Here is a 16344-nt window from a genome sequence, read left to right on the forward strand (position 1 = left end):
GTACCCCAAAACCCACCCAGAAAACAAAATCCGGTGTGCCTATGGTGTATCTCTGGTTACGTATAATTTGGTGAAATCACTTAAATCACTCCAAAATGATGTCTCTTCTATGTGCCCTTAGTACCTGGATACCTATGGAGAGACAATTGCCCTTCCTGAGTGCCTTGTTCCTGTATTCATCACGGTGGTCTTCAACAATCAGACCTCTGCTCAAGACTGAGGGTGCAGAGGTGTTGATTGTCACAGTGCTGTTACTGACATGCTGACTGGCTGGTCCGTGTATCTGCAGGGGGGGGGGGGGAAATCATTGAAACTAAATTGCAGTTTATAATAGTAGAATCCCTACAAAAGACAAAGAAGCTTTGTAAACAAACATTTGGTAGGTGTCGCAAATACGCCCTATGGAGCACATTTGTCAAGGGCACCCCCCAAGAGCTGATGACCTTTGCATTCCTCAACCAACCTGCACGAATGCTCCAAGTGTATATTTTGATACCCATGTCACTAATGACTGTTTTCCTAAATTTCTGCTGTCAAATCTGTTTGTCAAGCGAATGCGATGATTGGGTTTTACCTCAGGCAACACAATGTTACATCACGGACATGAAGTGTTCTTAGCCACCAAACAAATATAAAAAGATACGTTGTGCCCTATACGAGAGAAAGATACTTTGAGTGTAACCTTCTGACGTATGTTGAATTACACCGGAAGTAAATGCAGGCCTTTAGTTTCCGACTTGTTCCTTTTCCAAATTACTTATGATTTTATCCAAACCAATATACGCAGCATAGGTGTGTACTGTATAGGAGTCATTTTCATATAATTTGATCAATAACAGACATTGCTCACTGAATTTCCTTTTGAAAATCAATACATTTTACTGATATTTATTGAGTATTTGAATGATGGGTACTTGTTATCCATCAAAAGGTCATCATTGTTTATTTATTTATCATAATTGTAATACTTTTCAAACTTTTAATGGCCAAATGACTTTTACCGTTAGGTGTCTGAAATGAAGATTCATGATTTGCTGTTTTCTGAAGATGCTCATTACATTTTGGGATGAGTAGGATTTTTCTCCTATTGTTGAATATGCCTTTTTTTGTGAAAGCTAACACAAATTCATCTAAGTGTCTTCTGAGTTCCTTTATTTTTTTTCTCTCTCCAGCAATCATCACCTCCTCGCCCGCGCACCTGTTCTCAATCAGCACTCATCATTGCTTGCATTTAAGCGTGCCAGATGCAGGGATCCAGCGCCAGAGTATTCACGCTCATACGTGGTACACAGGCCGACTCTCGCAGTCCTACTCTCGTTTGTTAAAAGATTACTTGGTGACTCGTGTGCACAGTATTCTTATCCTCTTGTGCTCCCCCCCTCCAGTGTCCTCCCGTGTCTCCCGCTCTGCTGCCCGTCCCGACCACGCCGTCAGGCTCTCCCACCTGCTCACGCTCCCGCCTCCTGCAACTCCCACCTCATTAAAATACCCCTCCCGTACAAAGAACCTCATGTTCCTCCTCCCGAACCTTACTCTGGGGACCTATGGAGCCGGGGCCGTTCTCTACAAGCGGGACCCCGAATCCCGAAAATTACATCCCTGTGCCTTTTTTTCCAGTTGCCTTTCCCCGTCTGAATGGAATTACGACGTAGTGAATCGTGAGCTGCTGGCCATCGTCTGGGCCCTGCAGGATTGGTGGCACTGGCTGGAGGGGACCGTATCTCCTTTTGTCGTATGGACTGACCAGAAGCAAAATCATACATTGTAAAAATGCATTATGCATAGGTAGAAGGGTTTTCCAGACTTTTGAGGTCAACTTTGGGGGTGCGTATTATACATGGGTGCACATTATATACGAGAAATGACGGTACATGAAAATGACTCATAGATGGGTTACATGCAACTGACCTGTGCATTTGCAGCCTCAATGGCAGCAGTCAACGCCTTCATGCTGTCAATGCTTTCAGTTGAGTTACTAAGCCCGGACTGGATAGTCATGTCACCTCTTGGTCCCTCTTCTTCCATGTAAGCATCCTGGTTGGTTTTCAAAAACATGTTTTTTTATGCCAAAATATTCCATAATCACGTTCAAAAATAACATCCCATTTCTCATTTTAGAAAGTTGTATTTGACCTTGTCAGTGAGTCCAGACACGTAGCTCGGTAGGAAACCACATTGCCACTTTTTTTTTTTTCTTGTTTAGAGCGTTAATTATTGATTTAATTCAGCAGTTGACACCAGTGTGAAAATTACCCCACAATGCTGGCAAAATCCATCATCATCCTCAGCATCATCAATTTATGTGCGACAGCAGTAGGATACTTGCATGGGCAATTAACCACAGCCACGAGATTCAAACATGCACAGTGAAACGCCAATGATTGGGTACAAACAGAACTATATAGTATGTATGTATTTGGCCATTTTACATGTAAATGTTAAACATTAAAACTTGAACAGATTAGTCACAGCCACTTCCTCATGTGCATTTGGACTGCACGCCTTCTGCTTGTGTCTCTGAAAATATGTTAATATTGATTCGGCATGTTGTGATTGATGGTGCGATCTCCCTTTGACAAAAATCAGTTGGCATAGGCTTCCACAGGCCCCTGCAACCTTGAACAGAATGAGCAATACAGAAAATGGATACAGGGATTATTACCAAGGTCGTGAAATAAGGAATTTGACCAACATTTGTGGGAAAAATACTGTATGCCTCGAAAGCTGCACGAGTAAGAAGAAAATACACACAAAACTACAACCGCAATTCCAATGAAGTTGGGACGTTGTGTTAAACATAAATAAAAACGGAATACAATGATTTGCAAATCATGTTCGACCTAGATTTAATCGAATACTCTACAAAGACAAGATATTTAATGTTCAAACTGATCAACTTTATTGTTTTTATCAAAGAATCATGAACTTAGAATCTTATGGCTGCAACACGTTTACCACTGTGTTACATCGCCTTTTCTTTGAACAAAATTCAATAAACGTTTGGGAACTGAGGACACTAACTGTTGAAGCTTTGTAGGTGGAATTCTTTCCCATTCTTGCTTGATGTACAGCTTCAGCTGTTCAACAGAGCGAGGTCTCCGTTGTCGTATTTTACGCTTCATAATGCGCCACGCAATTTCAATGGGAGACAGGTCTGGACTGCAGGCAGGCCAGTCTAGTACCCGCACTCTTTTACTACGAAGCCACGCTGTTGTAACACGTGCAGAATGTGGTTTGGCATTGTCTTGCTGAAATAAGCAGAGGCGTCCGCGAAAAAGAATTTGCTTGGATGGCAGCAGATGTTTCTCCACAACCTGTATGTACCTCTCAGCATTAATGGTGCCTTCACAGATGTGTAAGTTCCCCATGCCATTGGCACTAACACAGCCCCATACCATCACAGATGCTGGCTTTTGAACTTTGACATTGAATTTAAGACACTCCAGATGGTTCTTTACCTCTTTGGCCCGGTGGACACGACGTCCACAATTTCCACAGAACACGTCGGACCACAGAACACTTTTCCACTTTGCGTCAGTCCATCTTAGATGAGCTCGGGCCCAGAGAAGCCGGCGGCGTTTCTGGGTGTTGTTGAGAAATGGCTTTTGCTTTGCATAGTAGAGTTTCAAGTTGCACTTACGGATGTAGCGCCGAACTGTATTTACTGACATTGGTTTTCTGGAGTGTTCCTGAGCCCATGCGGTGATATCCTTTACACATTGATGTCGGTTTTTGATGCGGTGCCGCCTGAGGGATCGAAGGTGACGGGCATTCAATGTTGGTTTTCGGCCTTGCCGCTTACATGCAGTCTTTTCTCCAGATTCTCTGAACCTTTGGATGATATTATGGACCGTAGATGATGAAATCCCTCAAATCCTTGCAATTGTACGCTGAGGAACATTGTCCTTAAACTGTTGGACTATTTTCTCACACACTTGTTCACAAAGAGGTGAACCTCCCCCATCTTTGCTTGTGAATGACTGAGCAATTGAGGGAAGCAATCCTGGCACCCACCTGTTCCCAATGAGCCTGTTCACCTGTGGGATGTTCCAAACACATGTTTGATGAGCATTCCTCAACTTTCTCCGTCTTTTTTGCCACCCAGCTGTCCCAACTTTTTTGGAATGTGTTGCAGCCATAAAATTCGAAGTTCATGATTATTTGCTAAAAACAATCAAATGTATCAGTTTGAACATGAAATGTCTTTGTAGTGTATTCAATGAAATATAGGTTGAACATGATTAGCAAATCATTGCATTCTGTTTTTATTTATGTTTAATACAACGTCCCAACTTCATTGGAATTGGGGTTGTACATTATGTCCATTCAAAGTCCACATGGATTGTTTGGTGACGGACATTTTAGACTGAAAATGCTGCTCCTTACCTGTGCAGACTCTGTGCTGCTCTGTGCTGTGATGGAGATGTAGGGCTTGGAGGCCGTCGAGCAGATGGAGGTTCGTGGTGGAACCGGTGGAGGAGTTTTCTTATATGTTGTGATACAAGATGAAACTACATAGAGAAAGAAAAGGAAATAATAAGGAAAAGGGGAGACAATAAATAAAAAAAACGGTGGCCGACTGGTTAGCACATCTGCCTCACAGTTCTAAGGACCGAGGTTCAAATCCCGGCCCCGCCTGTGTGGAGTTTGCATATTCTCCCCGTGCCCGCGTGGCTTTTCTCCGGGCACTCCGCTTTCCTCCCACATCCCAAAAACATGCGTGGTTGGTTGATTGAGGACTCTAAAATCGCCCTCAGTTGTGAACGTGTGCACGTATGGTTGATTGTTTCTATATGCTCTGCGATTGGCTGGCGACCGGTTCAGGGTGTACCCCGCCTCTCGCCCGAAGATTGCTGGGATGGGCTCCAGCACGCCCGCGACCCTTGTGAGGAGAAGCGGAACGGAAGATGAATGAATGAAGGAATTTTACACAGGTCAACTTCAAAATGAATCTTAGGAGGGGGAAGCAGTGTATCGTGGGGATGGGGCAGTGCTGTTGTGAGTCGGTGGGGAACAATACTTTGAAGACCTTCTCAATTCCACCGACACGCCTTCCCATGAGCAAGCAGAGTACGGGGTCTCTGGGGCGGGGCGCTGTAAACGGAATGTAGCCTTGATGACTTACACTGCATTTTACAATGGCAATGCGCTACAATAAGTTTGTTCTGTACATGCCTGTAGTCAGATGATTCAATACTTCTATACTGTAGTTGCAGAGTGGTAAAAACTGTTGCCTCGCAAAACAAACATTTTGGGTTGGAATCTTTCAGACTGGAGTTGCTTCTCTCTGCGTGCTTACTGTGTGTTTACACTGGCTTCCTCCCACAATTCAAAATATCTTATGTTGATGGAAGACCAGCAATAGTATAAAGTCATCAAAAGTCATCATCAAAAAACAATATTTTCAATATTTCAGTTCAAAATGACATACCGAAGGCAGAGAATTGAGTGTGAACGTGCTGTAGGCTGACACCTTTACAAGTTTTCTAATCGTTCTCTTACTATTTGTGTGAATGTGAGTGCAAATGTTGTTTGTTTCTATGTGCGATCGGTTGGCAACCAGTTCAGGGCGTCCACTTCTCCTCGCCCGAAGGTAGCCGGGATAGGCTCCGGCACGCCCGCGACCCGCGCGAGGAGAAGCGGTACAGAGCTCTAGATATGGATGTGTAGACATACACTGTATGTAGCCATACATTGTGGAAAAAAAACAACACATTTTCATGGTACTAATCTGACCCATAATTGATATACAGTATAAAAGACTGTCTGTCTTGAGCTTCTTCCGTTTTGTGCTTCTGTGATACTAATGTGTGAGTGTTGGCCGTAAGGGGGCCCCAGGGCTGAATGTTTTGGTGCAAATTTGGAAGCCTTCTTCTTCCACATGCTTCGCTTCTCACTCTGCTTCTCCCAGGACAAAACGGGCTTGTCACAATTCAAGAGTTTCAGCAGAATAAGCGACTTTGAGACAAGGTCAGGGCAGAGCATCGATTGTTTTTTGAATGAATCAGCACAATGAACACCGAAGTCAACTTTGAGAACGAACTCCTTGAAATAGCCTCTTGCTTAGCAAAGCCTTAGAATCATCCATTTAAACACTGAAAACTCTTTTGGAGTTTTCAAGTGACTTGACTCGAGCAAAAGTTCCCGGGGTAAATCCCTTCCATACAGAATATTTCCCCCCTGTGATTTTGTTTCTTTCTAAGAAGTCCCAAATTATGCGGGGTTTATCGAAGGCTATATGGGAGCAGCAGTGGCTCATTGGTTAAGTAGCCTCTTAAGCCATAGGACAAAGCTTCACCCCAGATTTGTTTGTTCTCATCCTTATGACAATAAATCAATGCAAATTGGTTCTTCTAAATTCAATCATATTATGAGTTCAGTTCATTGTAAGAGTGGGCTATTTTGGAAAGATGGGCTTACATTCTACTGTATTTAACACATCCCAAGAACATGCGTGGTGGGCTGATCGAAGACTCTAAATTGCCCGTAGGTGTGAATGCGAGTGTGAATGCTTGTTTGTTTCTATGTGCCCTGCGATTGGCTGGCGACCGGTTCGGGGTGCCCGAAGACAGCTGGGAGAGGCTCCGGCGGCCCGCGAGCCTAGTGAGGAGAAGCGGTAAAAGAAAATGGATGGATGGATCGATATAAAAATACACCATCATGAGAAAAAGGTCCTGTAGCAATAATTGGCTTTTGCAGTAGGGTAGTAAGGGTATTTACTTTCAGTTCACTGATCGTTGGAGCAGCATTTACAATCAAATGTCCATTCATCTACACAGAGCTCGGTCTCGACTGTGCTGTTCGCCTGCTAAAGAACGTGTGAACGTGTGAACGTGTGAACGTGGCTGCACATGGATCTCCGAATGAATTCCCGGTGGAGCAGGAAATGTAGGTCATCTGTAACAGACTGAAGATAAAGACAATTCCAAATAGACAACACAAAGTCCCTTGTGGCACTCCTGTTTGAATGTCATGGATGAATATATTTGTTACAAGATGAATTATAATGGCTTACAGCAAAGTTCAGCATACGCAGTAGTTGAGCAATAATACAATCATTCCCCTTTTGGAATCTTGTGTTTATGTGCATGAGGGTTTGATGGCCTGAAAGGCCTGTCAGATTTCCTTTGCCTTCACAGCAGGACTGTGACCAATTCTTTGTACTTGGGGAGTGACAGGCGAACCCTCAAACTTTAAAATCAGTCTAGCGTTGACATTGTCCAGTTATATCGTTACAAATGATTTATGGAAAGGAACAAAATCTCTGCCAGATTCATTTGGTGTTTCAAATTCAGGCAATCTAAGGACCGAGGCCAGAAAAAGCGATTTGCGTAGGCAATAAAATGCAGTTGAAATGGAGTAACACGATGAGATTTCACTTCATCTCTGTTAAACCACTGGCCAGCTTCTTTCAAGAGTACTATTGTTTGTGTTTAAGTCACATTCTAAAATCTTTACATGCACAATGACTCTATGTGTAGAATTGAGAGGTACAGTATGAGTATAAGAAATAAGATACCGCAGAGAAAAGAATGAGCTGCAGGGTTAATTGAAAGCTTTCCTGATCTTGAAAGCAGATACAGTTGGTTTGAAATTCCTCACAGATGGCAACACTATTCCCGGAGTCCAGACGTCCTGTGGCCTGCAACAATTAGCCAGTGAAGCACACGTCAGGCAACTATTATTACGCAAAAGGGAGGACACGGGGAAAAATAAGGCCAAAATATTTTTGTTTTTTTACTCAAACAATAAGAAAAACAGAATGAGTCGATCCATCAGAATACAATACAGAACCACAGTGGCATCTTAAAAGCTCCACTGTGGCACAGTAAAACTGTTCGGGCATGAAAGTGACGCAGATCCTTCTTTGTGTTTGACCGAACAGGACAAAAAAGAAGAAGAAAAACAAAAGAAAACCATCCTTTGCTTGCCATCTAATGTGGTAGTTGTGCACCAGGAGGGGCATCCCATTGCCAACGATCACAAGTATCAGCGCATCCTACCTGTGCTGCTCTGGATGGTCCTGACAGTCGTGGCCGATGTGCGCGGCGGAGAGGATGGCGGCAGGAGCAGGGGTCTTCCTCCTTCTCCCTCTTCCTCCCCAGCACAGCCCTGATCAATTGCTCTCACGTAGCTGTGGCTCCTCATTCGGAAACATCCTGGCATGGGCAAAGTATCCATGGTATCCATCCTGTCCATCCTGTCCATGGCAGCCTCCATGGCCTGGGCCTGCATTTCGCTGTAGACCTGCTCACATACCTGCTCAATCTGCCCATTCACCTCAACTTCGCTCAACTGAACAGAAAGATGCCAAAGCATATCCAGACAGAGGAAGAAGAAGAAGAAATGAGTCAAAGGGAGAAACATTTGGATAAAGGACACTGGTTCATTTTCATTTACTCAGTAGGCCAGAGAACTGGCAGGCATGCAGGTCAACGGAACAAAACTCGAATTATGGATTAGCGCTGGACTGCTCAGTAGTCAATCCACTGATTTTTTAAACATACATTTTCAGTAACCCATTTTGGAACCGAGTACTGCATTTTATGCTGGAATGTCAAACTACTTCTGTTTATGCCAACTTGTGAAAAACGCACAGCAAAATACAAATGACATGATAACAACATTCTCAACAAAATTGCACGCTAATGAGACAATCGTGATATGCTGTGCAGTGCATTCAGAGCAGAGGTGGTGGAAAAAGGTGTGGGTTGGGGGCACTTCCAGAAAAGACGGCAACCATGCTCAGAAATGAAACACACATCACTTTGATGGCTTGCTACATACCATTATGCTAGTGATAAGCAACAAGCGGCACGGTGAGAGCTGACTTCCAGTATACGGCTAGTTAGAGCATCTGCCTCACAGTTCTGAGGACCCGGGTTCAGTCCCCGGCCCCGCCTGTGTGGAATTTGCATGTTCTCCGCGTGCCCGCGTGGCTTTTCTCCGGGCACTCCGCTTTCCTCCCACGTCACCAAAACATGCATGAATTGGAGAATCTAAATTGCCCGTAGGTGTGAATGTGAGTGCGAATGCTTGTTTGTTTGTATGCGCCCTGCGATTGGCTGGCGACCAGTTGAGGGCGTACCCCGCCGGGGTGGGCTCCAGCAGCCCGGAGAAGCGGCTCGGAAAATGGATGGACGGATGAGCAACATACCCTGTTTGCTTAGAAAGGCACCACAGAGTGCAATAAATAAGGGAATAAGGGAAAACATTTGCGATAAAAGGAGCAAAGTGGCACATCAAGGCAGGTCCAAAAGTCAGGAGAGGTGGGGGTCTTTTGCCCCCAATGTCCCCCCTGGTTCAAACCCCTTCATTTTCTTCATATTTGTTTTGCTCCTGTCTGTTAATGGAAAAAAAACCACTTTTACCAGCTAAGCTTTTCTGTTATTAAGAAGGACGCATTGGCCCTCATCTGAGCTTTTGAGCATTTGGAGGTTTCCGTGAGTGCTGGTGGTGTCATTTTCATTTAGCACAAACCCCTGCCTGACGGGATGGACTCTCTCCTCCAGTCCTACAGTCTAGACATTAGACATATTAAAGATATGAATAATGTTGTGGCTGATGCTATTTGGTAGCCAGTCCTTTGTTGTGGTTTTAGAGCAAAATATCTTCAGAAACTAGTGTGGAGAGCAAAGGGGAAACTATTTTAAGGAGGGTTATATTATGGCTCCTGAGGTCAACAGTTTTCACTGTTTTTGTTGTTCATGAGGTGAGCCTGTTGACGCTTGTGGCACTCTGGGTTCCCTGGGGCAAGATCATTCCCTCTCTCGCCAGCCTTGAGACCGATCACGTCCCTGCCGTCCCTTCCCTTCCCCCATTTGGTCCTTGGTTTGCTTATGTTCTGTTAGCCCTGCATCTCCGCAAACTGATCATTCACTTACACTTAGTAGATACTTCGTTGAACATCTTCATTTAGATGAGGTCTGATTTGGTTTCACTCATTCATTGGCTCGTTTGACTTGAATCAAGCATTTTGGGCTCATCTTGCGCGCGATCTGTCAGAATCAACTTGATTGAATACACTCTACCCAAAACAAAACATCTCAAAGATGATCGACAGAAATAAAAGGACGTCAATTTCGCAGCTCAGGGTGGGGCATTGACACATTGTTTGACAAAATCCAATGTGTGTTTTTGCTTCGTCATTGTCATGCCATGAGATGGGATACAGATAATGGATTTTGGGTTAAGAAAATACAGAAATCGGAACGCATTGTACTTCCCTTCTATGTGAAGGTTCTCCTTGCTGGAGTGGAATCTTGCCAATGCTGGTTATTTGTAATTAGGCTTTGTGATTTTGGCAAGAAGTAATACTGAAATCACTGACTTTTTGTACCAGTTCAATTGAATTCTCTTCATATTCTCGAACATATAAGAAAAGCACGCCCGCTGCAGCAAGCCACCAAGAGTCATCCTATTAGATGACAATCAACTGTCGTGGTTTTCTAAATACTGTCAATTGAAAGTGGATTGTAATTGTGCACGACAAAGCCCTATCGTGTCAAGGTGTTAAACAAACATTTGATTGTCGGAGGCAATTCTAAAAGTTAACAGACAGCTAACGCAGTGGGGTAATGGTTATTGAGGACACGTTCGACGGAAGGTTTAAGGAAGTACATCTCCATAAATTAGAAAATGCTAGAGATCCATTTCGATTCAATCTATTCTATCGATTTGACATGCGTTTTTGTTTTTGTTTTGTTGTGCTTCTTATTTCGCTTGAATGCATTCCTTCTCACCACTGTCTTTGTGGAGGTGCTACGTTGGTGCTGTACTCATGTATGAACACATCATATCCGGTACATTGTACGTACGACTTCTTTAGCCATTTCAAGTGCTTAACCAATGTAGTAGGCCCAGTGTACTAACCATGCAGCCAACCATTCGACCAGAAAAAAAAAAGTACACAAGCTACTGTTTTACATCTTCCTCAAGAAATAATAGCTAATAAGAAAATTCTGAAACAATACATTTCTAAAAACTTTGGCTAATTCATTCATTTATTTATTTTTTGTACCGCTTATCCTCACTAGGGTCGCGGGCACGCCGGCACACCCTGAACTGGTCGCCAGCCTATTATTTGATTTTGCCATCAATACTTGCATTTCAGTCCAAGATCTTTTACAAATACTGAATACTGGTATATTAACCACAAGAAAAGGGTGGTCATTACCAGCGGTGTAAATGTAAGGCAACTGTGACAAAAGCTTCTTACATTTCCGAAGCACTGTGTACATGACGAACGTTTATTGTACAGCAGCATCTGACAACTAACCTGACTGATGGTGCTCATGGCCCTCATGTAGCTTTCATTGCGTGAGCGGTATTGGGGTGAGGAGAGCAACGATTTGGGGTCGAGAAGGGTTTTGGGGTCCAGGGTGTCCAGGCTTCTATTGATCGAAACCTCACTCACCGCACGCAGGTAGCTGTGGCTCCTGATCTGTAGCTTTGGGGAATGTTCTGAGGAAATCCTGCGGGGGAGACAATATCGGTGTTTAGTTTGGGGCACGCAAAACTCCTCGAAGCTGCTGTTCAGCCTGTGTAACACGCAAACAACAACGAGGTTAGATACGCTTCAATGCAAAGTGTACTTTCATAAGAAGTAATCTTACTGCAGAGTGGTCATCTCAGTCAGCGACGGCTGCGTGGCTTTCAAGTAGCTGGCGCGTCGGGCCTGTACCTTGGGGGAAGGCTTGGGACTCCCGTCTGAGTCGCCGCTGTCATCCTCAGCCATGGCTTTCACATAGCTGCCGCTCCTCATCCTTCGGCAGGGAATGTCGTCCTCCTTCCCCAAAGGAGAGAAACTGCTCCATTCGTCCTGAGGCACCTGGTGGTTTGCGCACGTCAAACAACAATTACCATCGCCGCTGCCTGGGTTCCTGGTCCCGACCTGACACGCTAAGCTGTCCTCCATGAAAAACAGGGAGCATGCGGCGCGAATAGCAGCAATCTAAAATACACTTACAAGTTGAAAAAGAAAACTTGATACAAAGAATATTCTATTTCTCTTGTACACTGCCCCCCGTAGTCACGCACTCAGCTTCATCACTGTTACGGTAACGTTTGTTGGCTAATTACCGGCATAGAAACGGTGCGAGTGCGCTCACGGTAAGTCTCAAGGAGGTCTAACACAGACTAATTCACACATCTGCTATCCAGGAGTTCACCAACGCACTGGCTGTAGACACGCAAGAGCAGCAGAAAAGAATATCAACATAAAGACCCTTTTATATTGGATCGAGTAATTGCGATAATCATAACAATAACAACAACGATCATGAGAATAATAGGGCAGCACAGTGGAGCATTTGGTCGCGTGGCTTTTCTCGCCGGAGCCTGGCTCCGCCCCCAACTCCCAAAACATGCGTTTGGCGTTTATGAAGACTCGACGTTGCCCGTATGTGTCATGGTCTGCGCTTTACTTTGAGATTGCTTAGTTTTCTTTCATGTTTTCCTGTGTGCCACGTTGTTCACGTTTTGTGCGCTCATTGAGTTATTATGTCCACCTGTTCTCGTCGAGCCTCTACCTTCTCCCTCCAGGCACTCGTGTCTCGTCCAGGGAGTTCCTCGTTGTCTCGTCAGTGTGTTTGTATTTCGTTCCGTGCTCGTCGTTTTACTGTTGGATGCCAAATGTCATTTGTCTCAGCCCGTGTTTCCTTATCCCGTCATGTTTCTTAGTGGTCAGTATTTTCACGTTTCTTTGTTACTTTTTATTTAGATGTTTGGACCTTTAGAGTAATTTAGAGTAACCTTGATCCTTTGTTAGCCTATTTCGGAGATGAAAAGATTTTATGATATTCCTGCACTGCGGCTTTGCCTCCCTGCTTCCCTGCACTCGGCTCCTCCGGGTTTTGACTCCAACCTGCACAAACGCGTCACATACAGGTGCAACGCCGATGTCTTTGTGTGCCGAGTGATTGATTGGCAGGTAAATCACACGCCGACACTTGCGCCAAGTCTGCTGGCATCGGCAATGTGTAACTAACAGCACAGTGGTGCTGGTGTTTGTGTCTCTGTGTTTCATATTCTTATCTAGAATAAAGCAACAACACGTGCTTGCATAATAGCATGAAGTCATGAGTTCATAGCAATTAGCAACATAAACAGATTGTTGATCACATATTTTGCATACGTTTTTTCAACTTGTCAAACTCGTTCGTTTCGCCTACACAACAAAAAATGGATTCCGCATGTTGGATGGAAGATCCAACAAAATTGGCTTTGCAGCAGGAGACGTCATTATACAATGCAGGATTTTTGTTTTTGTTTTTTGCATCTACTAAAGACAGGACAAGCCCAAGCCTGCAAGGGGATGCGCAGAAGCGTAGCGCACTCAGTCAAAATGGCGGTGCCTTTGAGCACCACATGAACACGAACGTCAAATCCATCCATCCATGCATTTTCTGTCGCGCTTCTCCTCACGCGGGTCGCGGGCGTGCCGGAGCCTATCCCGGCTGTCGTCGGGCAGGAGGCGGGGTTACACCCTGAACCGGTTGCCAGCCAATCGCAGGGCACATACAAACAAACGACCATTCGCACTCACATTCACACCTACGGGCAATTTAGAGTCTTCAGTCAACCTGGCCTGCATGTTTTGGATGATGTGGGAGGAAACCGGAGTCCACGGGGAGACCATGCAAACTCCAGGCGAGGCCGGATTTGAACCCGGGTCCTCAGAACTGTGAGGCAGATGTGCTATATGCTGTATAGCTACGCTATATGTGCTGATGATGATTAAGACAGACAGACAGAGAGTTGTTGGTTTATACCAGCTCTTCTGTAGCTTGCTGTCAAGCTGTACAAGAAGGCTATGAAACAGAAGCGGAAGATTGGAACAGGCATATCACAATTATTTCATTCAAGAATCATGTTTGTGTGATCTCAGGACGTGTGTAATAGTCACCAGTCACCACCGCAGCTCTTCAGTTTTTGGAAGGTTAGGGCCAGTGGGTGTAATGCCAGTGGCATGTGTCAAAAAAGTGTTTGTCGCCTTCGTACTGGGTAGTGTAAATTTGACAGACAATAAAGGAGACAAGCAGCAGGCGCATTTCACTGCTACTCTGACTAATTATACGTGAGTCACAAAGGAAAAGAGGATGAACGGTTCTGCTTTCTATACGCGTGTGTGTGTGTGCGCGCGCGCGCGAGCGTGTGACGTAAAAGAGACACAAATGAGCAGTTTGGCTATAAAAAGCGAATGCGGGGAAAGGACCAGCTGCAGCAGCAGCAGCAGCAGCAGCAGCAGCAGCAGCATCAGCAGTGCCTCTCACCCACGCAGTCCTCGCTTCCACTGCAGCCTGCACTTGTTGTGCTGGAAAAGCTGATGGATCCCATTGCGAATCTTTGACGATTGCTGATTACTCAATCATGTTTATACGTAATGCAGTTTTATTTACACATCCAAAATAATCAACTGCGTGTCGTGCACGACTGTATGGCCTGCGGGGTCGTTGGCCACATTGGCCCTCGCGATGGCTGAAAGCAGTCGCTAGCTTTAGAAATAACAAGTCAAAATGCTGACATGTTGTACAGCATATGAGGAGCCAATCGTGTGTTGTAGCTTTTGGAGACTGAGTGACATTTCAACGTTGTGACATTTGATTGAGTTTCAATTCAGTACAGCAAAGTGATGTTTAGCAAGCACCCCTGTACGTCACGAGTACGTCCTGTTCCGCTAAAAAGAAAAGGATTTCGGTAACAATAGCAATGCCGGCATTTTTGGGAACAACATCCAATTGACGCGTACTGCATTTTCAATAATTAGTACGAGTCAGTGTTTTTGAGATGCTGGGACAGAAAGACAGAAACGGACTTTGAACAAAAGGCTAAGAAAGTAAATCATCAATAACAACCTTTTAATAAGCTCATAAAAATGAGAGTTATGTCATATTTCGAAATTAGTATTGGAATAATTGGTTGACTTTACTTACCACGTCTATTCATAAAAATGTAAATTCTTTCCGACAGATCAGAAACCAATTATAGCGCCTGCCCTTATCTGAGCGTGTCTCACGATGAGCCGGACTTGTCTTTCTTTGCCATTGGGGCTCCTCGTGGCGCATCGGCCTCTTCCATGGGAGCCCCGCATCTCCTCTCACACCAACTGCTCTCGTGTCCTCCCTCACGACATCTCTCAACCTCCTCTCAGGTCTCTTACATGCTCACTTGTCTGGCAGCTCCATCCTCATCGTCCTTCTACCGACATACTCACCACCGCCTCGATATTCATCTCCACCACCTCCACTCTGCCTCCTGTCATCTCTTCAGCGCCGCACATCACGGCTGTCTTATAAACCTTTGACTATTCTATCACATAAAACACCTGACACTCTCCTCCACCGGTTCCAACCATCTTGTAGGTTTCTTTTTCCCCTTTCCATTGTGCTGGACTGTTGACCCCAAGGGTTCTATTCTATTCTAGCTCATTCGAACTTCTATGTCACTAGCGAAGATCTCCGCTCCAGCGCTGTCAACATAACCGACACGTGTGCTCTCACAAGTGGGTAACCAATCAGAGGAAAGGGGTCAGTCTTAGCCAAATATGGACAAAGCAGATACAAAACTGGGTCAAACAGAAGTAGCTGTCAGAGAGATCTTCTCTTGACACACGTATGCCAAAACCAAGGTGTTTTTTTGTTTTTTTTAGTGAAATGGACACTTTTAGAGAGTCACTCTATGAAGGTCTAAAGAGCTCCAATATGGGCCCTTCAAAGGAGAGCCGCTGCTTTGATTGGTGGCACCTGAAGTCAGCTGTGTAAATTCCCACAACAGCGAAGACTGAAATACGCTGACTGCGCACGTCTGCCAAATAACAAAAAAGCCGGTCTAACCCAGCTCCGCACAGAGATATGTCACACGCCATGTCTGATTTAAGATGGTCCCCCTTAGTATTTAAAGTCCTCTCTTATCCTCGTAGCCTCACTTTTGCCCCTCCACCCCTCCCATTCATGTACATAAATTCTCTTACTTTGGCTCTTCTCTCATTTCCAGTGAATCCCGCCCGCTTTTTCTCGATATTCATCCACCCGGTCTGTGCTCTCACTGTCATCTGCGAACAATCACGGTCTCACCTCATCTGTCAGCCTATCCCTCACCACCACTGCAAACAGGAAGGGGCTCAGGGCTGATCCCTGATGCAGTCCCACCTCCACCTTAAACTCATCTGGCACACCTCCCCACTGTTCTGCCACCCTCATACATGTCCTGTATTATTCTAACATACTTCTCTGCCACTCCAGACTTTCCAGATTTCTCTCCATCGACAAAAAAACAAGGCGGCTCCTTCTGACCTTCTCGGTACTGCTTCCTCAAGACCCTCAAGGCCAATAATCCATGTGTGCT

The 16344-nt window shown here is 44.9% G+C and overlaps 1 protein-coding gene and 1 long non-coding RNA gene across 8 annotated transcripts in view; one reads left to right on the forward strand and one right to left on the reverse strand.

Annotated features, from left to right (window-relative positions):
* Positions 1 to 16344, reverse strand: part of dlgap1a (discs, large (Drosophila) homolog-associated protein 1a) — a 53741-nt gene that overhangs the window by 14597 nt on the left and 22800 nt on the right. For 6 of the 7 annotated variants that reach the window (XR_009791819.1, XM_061797875.1, XM_061797873.1 and 3 more), the window contains exons 3-8: positions 11616 to 11830; positions 11279 to 11474; positions 8004 to 8295; positions 4387 to 4511; positions 1909 to 2034; positions 125 to 283 (exon numbers count right to left, since the gene is read on the reverse strand). Coding sequence is in view for 6 of the 7 variants with exons in the window: in XM_061797875.1 (XP_061653859.1) it covers positions 125 to 283; positions 1909 to 2034; positions 4387 to 4511; positions 8004 to 8295; positions 11279 to 11474; positions 11616 to 11830 (1113 nt within the window). In the remaining variant the exon portion in view is untranslated. The remainder of the gene's footprint in view (positions 1 to 124; positions 284 to 1908; positions 2035 to 4386; positions 4512 to 8003; positions 8296 to 11278; positions 11475 to 11615; positions 11831 to 16344) is intronic. The other variant, XM_061797874.1, reaches the window with a different exon arrangement.
* LOC133489116 (uncharacterized) lies at positions 121 to 1887 on the forward strand. The gene is made up of 3 exons (XR_009791820.1): positions 121 to 230; positions 1173 to 1284; positions 1386 to 1887. It is a non-coding gene; the product is annotated as an uncharacterized LOC133489116 (long non-coding RNA).

This window comes from Phyllopteryx taeniolatus, chromosome 14, assembly GCF_024500385.1.
Source record: "Phyllopteryx taeniolatus isolate TA_2022b chromosome 14, UOR_Ptae_1.2, whole genome shotgun sequence".
Taxonomy (NCBI): Eukaryota; Metazoa; Chordata; class Actinopteri; order Syngnathiformes; family Syngnathidae; genus Phyllopteryx; species Phyllopteryx taeniolatus.